The 12,409-nt window shown below is 44.3% G+C and overlaps 1 protein-coding gene across 1 annotated transcript in view; it reads left to right on the top strand.

Moving 5' to 3' along the window:
• Window positions 1–10,172, top strand: part of MYO1E (myosin IE) — a 201,966-nt gene extending 191,794 nt beyond the window's left edge. Inside the window, exons 27-28 of the mRNA XM_082445188.1 lie at window positions 4,652–4,821; window positions 9,096–10,172. Of these exons, the coding sequence (XP_082301314.1) occupies window positions 4,652–4,821; window positions 9,096–9,172 (247 nt within the window). The 3' untranslated portion in view covers window positions 9,173–10,172. The remainder of the gene's footprint in view (window positions 1–4,651; window positions 4,822–9,095) is intronic.
• The last annotated feature ends 2,237 nt before the right edge of the window (window positions 10,173–12,409 follow it).

Raw genomic sequence — 12,409 nt, 5'->3', positions numbered from 1 at the left:
AGGAACCTAGGTCAGTCGTTGCGCGGGAACTGTTGTGAGGTTCAATGAGGCAACATCTGAAAATGCCCAGCACAGTACCTTGCCCAGAGCTCCAGGCAGGGGTTCCCAGACCACACCCCATCTGTCAACACTCACAAGAAGAGTGAGGACATGCTTAGATGTGAGAATGAGGCAGGAGTGACGAGTGAGAAGGAGGGCTTTGCTGTAACTGGCTCACTTTGCGAAGGTGCTGCCCTACTGGAGCAGTTGTGCCCTTTCCTGGTTACAGAGGACATTTAAGAAGGAAAAAGCCAGACAGTGGTTACCTCGGGATTGCCTAAGCAGCCCCTTTCCGGATGCAGGATGCAGAGCTCTTCTCCACCTCCACGTCCATTCCCCATCACACACAGTCCCCCAGTCCACACTCTGTCCCCCAGCAAACAACGCCCCATCTCAAAGCTACCTGGAATCTCCCCTCTCCCAACTGTGGAGTGTGGTGAGCCCCATTCAGCCAAGGGATAAATGACCAGATGCCTTTACACTGCATGGTAGCAGTTGTCCAGGGACAATCACGCCAACTGTTGCCAAGAGTTTACTGTACACAGGAACCCAAATCCCCCAGTAATCCCTGAGGTTTTACTTTGATTGGTTTTACTGAGGAAGTAGCCTCTGATGCCTTAGGATCAAAGACCATGAAGTGGCCGTGTTCACACAGGTGTTTAAATGGTCCCCTCACCTCCATCCTCTCCTCCACTGTGTCCCGGATCCTGGGTGGGACACTCAGCAGCTGCTTGCTGTAGTACAAGCTGGCTGAGCTCACTCTGGGTATCAGGAGTGCGCTTCAGAGCCCAAAGAGGCCCATGCAATTTACTTTCTTTTTTTTAAGGCAGGTTTTTTGAGATATAATTTACATACCATAAAATCAACCCATTCAAAGTACAATACAATTCAACAGGGACTTCCCTCATGGTCCAGTGGTTAAGGCTCTGCACTTCCACTGCAGGGGGCAAGGGTTCGATCCCGTGTCGGGGAACTAAGATCCCACATGCTTCATGGCGTGGCCAAAAAAAAGTACGATTCAACAGCTTTTAGTATAGTCACAGAGTTGTGCAACCATCATCATAATCTAACTTAGGAAGATTTTCGTTATCCCGAAAAGAACCCTTCTTCCCCTTAGCAGTCATTCCCCCATCCCCCGGCCCTAGGCAACCACTAATCTACTTTCTGTCAGTATAGATAAGCCTTTTCCGGACATTTCATATAAATAGGATCATCGTTCTTTTGTTAAGTTTACTCCTAAGTATTATATTCTCTTTGTGTATTGTAAATGAAATTGTTTTCTCAATTGCATTTCTGAATTGTTCATTGCTAGTGCATAGAAATAGAGCTGATTTTTTTTAAATTATTTATATTTTGGCTGTGTTGGGTCTTCGTTGCTGCACATGGGCTTTCTCTAGTTGCAGCGAGTGGAGGCTACTCTTGGTTGTGGTGCGCGGGCTTCTCATTGCACTGGCTTCTCTTTGTTGTGGAGCATGGGCTCTAGGCGCACAGGCTTCAGTAGTTGCAGCACACAGGCTCAGTAGTTGCAGCATGCGGGCCCTAGAGCACGTGGACTTCAGTAGTTGCGGTGTGTGGGCTCAGTAGTTGTGGTGCACAGGCTTAGTTTCTCCGCAGCATGTGGGATCTTCTTGGACCAGGGATCGAACCCGTGTCCCCTGCACTGGCAGGTGGATTCTTAACCACCGCGCCACCAGGGAAGTCCCCAGATAATTTTTATACATTGATCTTGTGTTCTATAATCTTGCTGAATCTTTTTATTCTAATAGTTTTTTTTTTTAGTGTATTCCTTAGGATTTTCTATGTGCAAGATCATCTCGTCTGCAAATAGAGGTATTTTCACTTCTTTTCTAATCTGTATGACTTTTATTTTTCTTGACTAATGGCTCTGGCTAGAGCTTCCAGTGGGTATTGAACAGAAGTGGTGAGCTAACACCTGTGTTTTGTTCCTGATCTTAGGGGGAAAGTATACTTGTCACCAGCAAATATGATGTAGGCTAGGAGTAGTGGACAGGGGTCCTAACCCCAACCAGGGGTCAGACTTCCATGAAGAGAGGTAGGAAGATGCCAGTGTGGTCTGCAGCAGGATGGGAGGCTGGGAGCCAGCAGGGCCACACCTGACAGGGACTTCGTAGGCCAAGAGCAGAGAGAAGCTGTTGGAAGGATTTTCAGTGGAGGGTGAGGTAAACTAATAAATGCTGAGCTGGGGTGATGTTCAGGGAGCCTCGAAAGGAAGCAACTGGCAGGAAAGACATGAAGGGGGAGGAACTGGGTGACCTCCATCAAAGATGGAGGCAGATGGGCAGAGGAGCGAGCGGGGAGACTCCCGGGAAGGCTGCAGGCAGGATGGCCCCTCTTTCCAGAGGGTCATCCAGCTTTGCCTCCATGCTAAGAGGCCCCCCTGCCCAGAGAATGCACCTAAGTCCAAATACTCTTGGGCTCCAGACACCCCATCAACCTGTATTCTCCCCTGGACATAAGAGAGGCCAACTCTTCATCTATGAATATTTGGTGAGTGGATGTGTGTGCACACACGTAAGCCTGCACACACACGTGTGCATATGTGCACGTACCCTCCCAACCCTGTTTCCTGGAACTGCCAGAGTGGAGGCTTCCTCCCTCCCAGGGTGTTGTAATGCACACACCACAGCCCCAGCCCCTCCATTCCTTGTTACTGGGAAATCAGATGACTTCTGGTATCCAGGCTAATGGCTCTAATAAGAGCCAAATGCTGACACATCCCTAATATATAGGTTGCTTAATTAAAAACCTGCTTGTCCAGCCAGCTTTCAGAGAAGCAAGCACTTCCCAAGCAGGGAATGGGGATTTCCAATAGACTAGGAAGGAAATGATGTCATGCTAATGATCTATACAACGCCTTTCCTCTTCGATGAAAGAAAGCGTCTGGTGGGGGTGGGAAGGTGGGGACGGGGTTGATCTGAGAAGAGTGGAGCCTAAGTTACCTTGGGGTTTGCTCCCTCCTACTCAGGGAACCCCCCGCCCCTGCTGGGGACAGCTAGCAGCCAGTAACCCCTCACCCCCAGCCAACTCCCTCGTGATCCAACTTGCTCAGCAGCCAGCAGCATCTATTATCACAGGACCTCAGCAAGGACAGCGAGGCTCTGGCCTCCTTAGAGCACAGCTCAAAACTGGGTGTGCTGTTTCCAGAACTCAAGCCCCAGGAAATACCCTCCCTTTTCCTCCCTCCTCCCACAGGTGTTAACAGGCCCAGCCAGCGCCACAATGTTGAGCTCAGCCCAGGCCCTCTTAGAAGAAATCTTAAGTTTCTTTCGTAAGCGAATGAATGTAGGCTTCACTTTGGTTAGTCCTTAAGCTAAGGGGGAGGGGGGACTGTTGGCTATATTTCTATTTCCTAAATGCATTCTCTAAATGCTTTTCATGAACATATTTAATAAATGGTTGTTCCAGATATGTTTAAAGATCTCACTAACTAGGACCAACCTAGAGTTACATGCCTTTGAGACAGTGTATGAATGGTGACTGGAGGCTGCACAGGTTGTAGAAAGAATACATTTAAAGCTACAAGACCTGGATTAGGGTCTGAAGCTGGAGATATTTTTGATGATCATGACCAGGGAGAGGAGGTGCTACTGGCGTGCCAGGGGTAAAGGCGAGGGGTGTTGCTTAATACCCTACAGTACAAAGGACAGCCCCCACAGCAAAGGATTATCTATCCGCCCAAAGTGTCAGTAGTGCTGATGTTGAGAAATTACTTTGGATAAACTTTTGCACAAGAACATTCACAGCAGCATTTCTTTGTAATGAAATTGGAATCATCCCAAGTAACCATCAACAATGGACTAGATAAGTAAATTGTGACATATTCATGCAATGGAATAGTAAGTATAAAGCAGTGAGAATGAATGAATCAAACTACATGCATCAACAGTGTTCATCTCAAAAATGGAGCGAGTGAGGGGATTCCCTGGCGGTCCAGTGGTTAGGACTCGGTGCTTTCAGTGCCGTGGCCCGGGTTCAATCCCTGGTCAGGGAACTAAGATCCCAAAAGCCACGAAGTGCGGCTGGAAAAAAAAATGGAGCAAGCGATAGTAGCATGTGATTCATTTCATATAGTTAAAAAACAGACAAACTACAAGTATCATTTAGGGATACTTATGTGCGTGGTAAAACTACAAAGCAAAGCAGAATTATTAATACAAAATGCAAGCTAGGGGTTCATTCTGGTAGGGATTGCAGTTGAGGAGAGGCACCTGCAGGCTTCTATGGCAAAGTTCTGTTTCCACAGTTGAGGGAGGGGGATAGATACATGACTATTTGTTTTATTATCATTTAGATGTGTAAATATGTTTTATAAACCTTGGTAGGAATGTGTGTCTTTTCCACATTTCCTTCTATGCTGGGGACACAGCAACAGAGGGTAATGTTTATGAAGAGCTAGCTACATGCTTTTGCAATGACCTTGTCAGGGAGGGTGTTTTACTCTCTGAGAAAGTTTAGGAAGTGACATGTCCTTCTAAGGATAGGGCTGGACTTGAACTTGAGCTGGCCAGTGCTGGCCCCATGCTCCAAACTACCATGTGGTGCTGCTGCCTCCTGTTGGGTCCCTTCTCACCTGCCTCCACTCTTTCCACAGGGTCCGGAGACAAACAACCAGCCGGCCTCCCCCAGCAGGGGGCAGACCCAAGCCCCAGCCCAAGCCCAAGCCTCAGGTGCCACAGTGCAAGGCTCTGTATGCCTATGATGCTCAGGACACAGACGAACTCAGCTTCAATGCCAATGACATTATCGATATTATCAAAGAAGGTAAGTGCATGGCTGGCTGGGACAGCCTCCAAAAAGCATATGGTTATATTGCTATAAAAACTAGTATATAAAAAAAAAAAAAAAAACTAGTATAAATGTGAAAGGAATTTGTGGGCTCCTCTCACTGAAACTTGCAGAGGTAGGTCAGGTTTCAGGCTGATCAAGACTCCAGCTTCATTTTTAAAAAATACTTCTTTCAGCTCTGCCCTCTTCTTTGTGTCTGTTCCCTCCTCAGGCTGTTTTTCCTCATGGTAGCAAAAAGGCTGTATCAGTTCCAAGCCAACAGATCAAACCACCTCCGAAATCCACTTTACCTCTGAAACTTCTTTTAGCCATTGGACAAAGGTCCCAGGTTTCCCTCAGATTGGACCAAATTGGTCATGTGCCCATCCCTGAATCAATCTCTGTAGCAAGGCAAAGGCTGTACCCCAAGTGGGTTAGACCTGGCTGGGACAGCCCGAGGTAACGGGAGTTAGGCCTCTCCCACCCAGATTTCATGGCCTCCTCCTAATGAAGGTAGATGGAATGGAAGCCAGGGAGACAACTTGTAACATCCATTATAAAAGTGGTCTGTGGGCTTGGCTGAATATGTTACTAATTTGGTAAAGAAGGTAAGTTAGAATATAATATACATATAATCAAACATTATTCCTTATGGAAGCATAAAAAACAAAGATAACTCTTAACTTAGGATGTTAGAAAAAGCCCCATGAAGGAAATGGCATTTGTGGTGAGGGATAGGAAGACTGACAGAGAGAGGCGCCATGGAGGCTGGAAAGAGTGGGTCCTTTTAGGAAAATGAGCCGACACTCAACCCAGGTGCAGAATCCCTGAGGAGATGTCATGGGGGATGAGATGAAGCCAGAGTGGCCTGGTCCTAGAGGCCCTGGGTGTCAGGCTCAAGACAAGTTGTCAAGACAGAGTAGAGCCATCCAAGGTGTATGAGCAGAGTAAGGACAACCTGAGTGGAGAGTGGTTCATGGCAGGGCTAGCTCTCAGGAAGAGGTGGCCAAGGGCAGTTCTAGGAATCACCTGGGCTCACTCCCAGGAGAACTCCAGGTCCCCAGACCAACCTCCTTCTAAATGTTCTCTGGGTGCTCTTTTTATCTCCTTTAGCCATCTGGTTTTCTACAGGTGTTAATATTTTAAGTCATTTAGTATCCTTCAAAAGTTGTAATAAAAAAAGTATTGAAATAAACTCTTAGTAATACAAACAGAATTTTTATCACCAGCTTTGTTCAGCAAAAATATGGGACATGACCTAGTATCCAGTGACAGGGATTAGTTTAATAAGCTTTGCTATACCCATTCAGTGAACTTTGATGCAAAAATTTTTGTGTTAAAGATAATGATGCAAAAGTACATACATTATTGAAATGGAAAAATGTTCATGGAGAAAAGGAAAAAGTTAGGTTAGCGACTGTGGACTACAGTCTCATTTCTGTAAAAATATAAAACACATGGAATAGAAAAATGTTTTCTAAAAAAAATGTTTAAAAATAGAAAATGTTAAAGTGGTCTCCTTAAGTGTTGAACTTTAAGTATTACTTTCTTTTCACTTCTCAGTATTTTCAAAATTTTCTAGAAATAACATGTACTGGATATAATTAAAACATATTTGCGTAAAATGTAGAGTCCTAAAAGTTATCAAAACATGCTATAAATTATTGCTGTAATTTAAACAGTGTGGTGTGAGTGCAGGAATTGACATATAGATACAAAGGATAGAATAGCATTCAGAAGCAGACCCTTGTGTGCATAGGTATTTAATGGATGATAAATGTGGCATTTGAAATCAGGGGAAAGGATAGACAATTACTTGCCATTTTGAAAAGAAAATAAAGTTTGATCTCTGCCTCATACACAAAATAAATATCAGATAAATTAAAGATCTAAAACTATATAATTAAATTACAAAAGTCTTAGAAGGAAACCTAGAATATTATATTAATCTTTGGGTGAGAAAAGTCTTCCTATGGAAGATGTCAAACTCAAAAACCATATGGGATTTAACCTCATAAAAAGGCTAAATTAAAACCTATATGGTGAATAGCACTGGGAACAAAGTTAAATTATGGAAAACAGACTAGGCAAAAATGTTTTACATATATAAATAGCTCCTCCATGTAAATAATACAAATAATCCGGCCCAAAAGTGGACAAAGGCTATTGAGGCAATCAGTGCACAGTAGAGCCTCCTTAACCATCAGCGAAATGCAAAGCAAAGCATTTCATCTGTGATAGCAGCAAAGATTAAAATATGAGAGGGACTTCCCTGGCAGTCCAGTGGTTAGGAGTCAGTGCTTTCACTGCCCGGGCCCCAGGTTCAATCCCTACTCTGGGAACTCAGATCCCGCAAGCTGCGAGATGAGGCTAAAAGAAAAAAAAAAAAGTGAGAGTTCACATTCCCTAATCCAAATCCTTCAAGCTAACTGAGTTTCAGAAATCAGAGATGGGAGCTTTTTCATACTATGTAACACCCCTTGCGGGTCCCAGGGAAACAGCTTAGATCAGCCTCGGTATTTCTGCCGTGGAACCTGAGAGCATTCACATGCAGTGGAAAGAGACATCATAAACAAGCCCATGTCAGTTCAGGTCAAGCTTTCCCATGAAATGAGTTTCAGAAAACTTAATTTTCAGAACTTTCTGGATTTTGTCATTGCAAATAAAGTGTGGAGTGTAATATCTTTGGTTAGTCAGGGAAATAGGTACCTCCTTTCACTATTTACTGCTGGAATAGACTTTTGGGAAGGAAAGTTAACAGTATTTATCAAAATTGTAAAATCCCCGTATCAAAATGATTACTTTGGATTTATATATTAACCCCTTCCCCCAAGATAAGTCCCAAATAAATTAATATTTACATGCGTAAAAGAAACATGAAAGTCCTAGAAGTATAGAAGAGTTTTCTTTTACTGTCAGTGTGGGAAAGGATTTCTAAAAGTGATAGAAAACTAAAAAGCTGTAAAATCATCATCTGATTCAACTGCTCAAATATTAAAATGTCATAAAAATTGGAAGAGGGATATTTGTAACTCATGTGACAGATTCACTAGTATATAAAGAACTCCTAATCAACAAGATAAGAGACCAGCAACCAATAGAAAAATAGGCAAATGATATGAACAGTGGAATATAAGCAGCTATAGAATACAGAAGCTCTTTATATACAGATATGAAATGATTTGTAGTATGTATTATTAAGGTTTAAAAAGTACAGAACATGTAGTATGCTACCACTTGTGTACAAAAGAGGTTTTTTCGTTTGTTTGTTTGTTTGAATAAATGCCTTTATAGACATGAAATATCTCTGGAAGAAAGTGCAAGAAATAGGTAATACTGCTTGCCCTCAAAGAAGGGATCTGGGTAGCTGTTTTCACTGTTTATCCTTTTGTACTTCTGCAAGTACACATGAAAGTATTACCTATTACAAAAAATAAATTAGATTTTCTTACAAAGGATACTAGAAGGTGCATATTCTTTGATCCAAGAATCTATCCTATAGAACTACTTGCGCGTGGACATAATACAGACATATGTATGGACATTTATTGCATTAACAATGAAAAATTGGGGAACAAATGTCCATCAGTAAGGGAATGTCATATAAAATTTGGTATACAATGCAGCTGTTTAAAAAATGAGATAGTCATGGAAAGATTATTGAGTATTGAAAAGCAAGATGCAGAATAGTAAGGTATAGAATGGCCTGTTTAAAATGAATGTGTGTGTTTATAATCACAGAAAAATATATACCAAATTACTGCTGAAGGGACTGGGATTAAGCTGGGACGGAATTACGGTGAAGTGTTGCAGATCAGTTCTCCCAGAAAGGCTGTGAGGTGGAGTGAGGAGTGTGAAAGATGCAGTGGGGGAATAGCCACTGTGAAAGAAAAGGGGGGAAGCAGGATTAGAGCCATCTGACCACAAGGCGACCTCACAGTCTGCCAGCCCAGCAGCTGCCCCAGAGCCGGGACTGCTCACAGGGGAGGCTGGAAGGCTTAGGCCCCGAGAGAAGCAATGTCTCCAAGGCAGGGCAGATCCCACAGGGCCGAGAGCTGGAGACTGACAGCAAAACCTCACATCTGGGCAGCGGGTTCTTCTGGAACAGGGCCTGAGGGGCACATCTGCATGTCTAGTTTTCATTAAAATTAAGAAGGGAAAGAACATGGATGGAGCCCTTTGCCCGTGGGATGCACCCACAGGAGCAGGGTGCATCTGGCCTGGGCAGAAAGCCTTGCTCACCATCACCTCCACCATCTGTGTCCCTGCAGATCCTTCTGGCTGGTGGACCGGGCGGCTACGAGGCAAGCAGGGGCTGTTCCCCAACAACTACGTGACCAAGATCTGAGGCGCACAGAGACTCTGATGCACAGGACGGAGGAACTTCAGGCACAGACAGGGGAGGGGACATTTGGGGGCTCTCCTGGTCCATAGTGAGCAATTGCTTCTGCAAGGCCTGGAGCTATTCTGGCATCTTGCCCATGGAGGACTTCCAAAAGCTGGGCTGGGGACAGGGAATGTCACTCCATAAATGATCCTAAAAGGTAGCCTATTCATAGGAACCCCGGAGGGCAAACCAAGCACCCACTCAGATTTATTTATTCTATTTAAACCTGGTGAGAGGACAGGTGAGGTCCACTCAGACCTTGCTGACTCTAACAAAATAGCACCTGCTCACTCACCAGGCCCAGGGAATGGCTGTAGGCGGCCACTGACAAGTGCCTTTAGTTGAAGAGCACATTTCTTTCATCCCTCTTTTCATTACCTGACGTACACATTCCTCGGCCACCTTCCCTCAGGGAAGACCCACTCTCTGCAGGTGGGGCTTGGCGTGAGCAGGCACTTCCTGTGCAAATGTCAAGGGCCCGCAGAGCCCGCAGGTGCAGTGGGTGCTGGTTTACACTTTGCTGGGCTGCAGGGGCTGAGGCTGGGCTGTCGGCCAGGCTTTCTCTGGGTCTTCAGTTGGAATGTGGCTGGCCCATGTTGGTTTTTGTGTTTAATGCTGTACCTATTACAAGAAGGATCTCTTTTTTTTCAAGCTGTACATTTATAAAAACAGATCATATACTGTATATATAAAAAATCTCAAGATGATAGAAACATGTATGAATGTACTAAGTAGTATTCCACTGTACTTATTCATAAGATAGGATTTATTACAAAACTCACACCAGGTACTTACAGTTGTGCACTACTCCTTTTCAACTATAGAATCAGTGTTACTGCTTTCTAGCTCAGTCCCTGCAAACCCTTCCCAACCCTCTCCTGTAGGTAATTTTCCTCTGCTGGCCCCCCACCCCATGTCTCCTCCCCTTACCTCCTAAATAAATAAAGGAATCAGTGAACCACCTTGTTCTTTCATGACGTCTGTCCAGCTTGGATTGTGTCCACTGCCACAAGAGAAGGTATGTTGAAGTCCTAACCCCTAGCACCTTACTTGGAAACAGGGTCTTTACAGAGGTAATCAAGTTAAAATGGGGTCGTTAGTGAGGGCCCTAATCCAGTACAAGCGGTATCCTGATAAAACGAGATTTGGACACAGATCAATCAACACACAGAGAAGGAGAAGATGAGGTGAGGAGTCAGCCACCTGCAAGCCAAGGGCTTGGAACAGGTCCTCACAGCCCTCAGAGGAAACCATTCCTGCCAACATCTGCATATTGGACTTCCAGCCTCTGCAATGGTAAGGCAGTAAATTTCTGCTGGTAAGCCACCCAGTCTGCAGTACTTAATTAAGGCAGCCCTAGCACACCAAGGCAGTGTTTACTGCAGTAGTAGTGAAAAGTTGGAAACACTGTCATGTCCATCAATAAGGAATTGGTCATAGGGGTACCATCACTTCTTAACCTCTCCTTCTCCCAGTTGCCCTCAGCCATTCTTAAGCTCCTGGGAAAGTAGGATTTGACCGCACACACCTCTTGCCATTTCAGGATCCCCAAGTCCATGGGAACAAAAATTATCAGGGATTACATATTAGGGGAAAAATATATCTGAATTTGGGGCAAAGTAAATAATTCTGTTTTACTTCAGGTACAGAGAGCAAACTTCATTTGCTAACAATAAACAAAGTTTAAAGTATATTTCAGTTCCATTTTGTGACCACCTAAGAGAGAGGAAGATAAAGCCGTAATGTGATGACATAAGGAAAGGTAATTCTATGGACACTAATAGTCTGTCTATTTTACAAGGGACTTTAAATTTCACATTCCTGGGCTCACTGAGAGTTGGAGGAAGGAGACAGAACCAGAATTCAAATGAGGAGCATCATGGACTCCCCTTGAGCAGACTCAAGGTGCAGGCTGCTTTCTCACGGGCAGGACCGCCCAAACCGCATTCCTGTGTTACCATGAACCCCTGTCCCAGCTCCCACGTGGCTCACCCAGGGCCATGCTCAAGTAAGTGCTCAACAGATGTTGCCCGAATAGGTGACTGAATTGATGTTTATAGGTGAAGAAGACTTAAACATTGGTTTCCTCTCATCTCTGGATCCAGCCAGGCCTGCCATTTTGTTCACTGTTCAGTTAAACAGACATGAAATTAGTTCAAGAATCACTTAATCAGGGGCAACATAAAGAGGATTAAGAGCCATCCCAGCCTTCTAGAACTTGCCATCCTGTTTAGGAGAAGGGGCATGTCTGTGCACACACCACACATGTATAGCAGTAGAAACTGCATTGTAAAAATGTGACCGATTCCTTCAGCTGATGGTTTAAAGTAACCAAGAGTTGGTTGTTTGGCCTGAGGCGACCCAACACTGGAGCCTACCCGGGATCTTTGGTGGGGCTAATGGACTCTGGGAGGGCTCACACCAAGGAGTACTTCCCAGAACTTCTGCTGCCAGTGTCCTTGTCCTCACGGTGAGACACAGCCACCCCCTGCCTCTGCAGGAGACCCTCCAACACTAGCAGCCTGTGGAACAAAAACCACATTCACAGAAAGACAGACAAGATGAAAAGGCAGAGTGCTATGTACCAGATGAAGGAACAAGATAAAACCCCAGAAAAACAACTAGGTGAAGTGGAGATAGATAGATAGATAGGCAACCTTCCAGAAAAAGAATTCAGAATAATGATAGTGAAGATGATCCAGGACCTCGGGAAAAGAATGGAGGCAAAGATCGAGAAGATGCAAGAAATGTTTAACAAAGACCCAGAAGAATTAAAGAACAGAGATGAACGATACAATAACTGAAATGAAAACTACACTAGAAGGAATCAATAGCAGAATAACTGAGGCAGAAGAACGGATAAGTGACCTGGAAGACAGAATGGTGGAATTCACTGCTGTGGAACAGAATAAAGAAAAAAGAATGAAAAGAAATGAAGACGGCCTGAGACACCTCTGGGACAACATTAAATGCAACAACATTTGCATTATAGGGGTCCCAGAAGGAGAAGAGAGAGAGAAAGGACCAGAGAAAATATTTGAAGAGATTATCATCGAAAACTTACCTAACATGGGAAAGGAAATAGCCACCCAAGTCCAGGAAGCGCAGAGAGTCCCATACAGGATAAACCCAAGGAGAAACATGCCAAGACACATAGTAATCAAATTGGCAAAAATTAAAGACACAGAAAAATTACTG

Source organism: Balaenoptera physalus (genome assembly GCF_965194825.1).
Source record: "Balaenoptera physalus genome assembly, chromosome: 2".
Lineage (NCBI taxonomy): Eukaryota > Metazoa > Chordata > Mammalia > Artiodactyla > Balaenopteridae > Balaenoptera > Balaenoptera physalus.
This window is presented reverse-complemented; position numbering and strand designations above follow the sequence as displayed.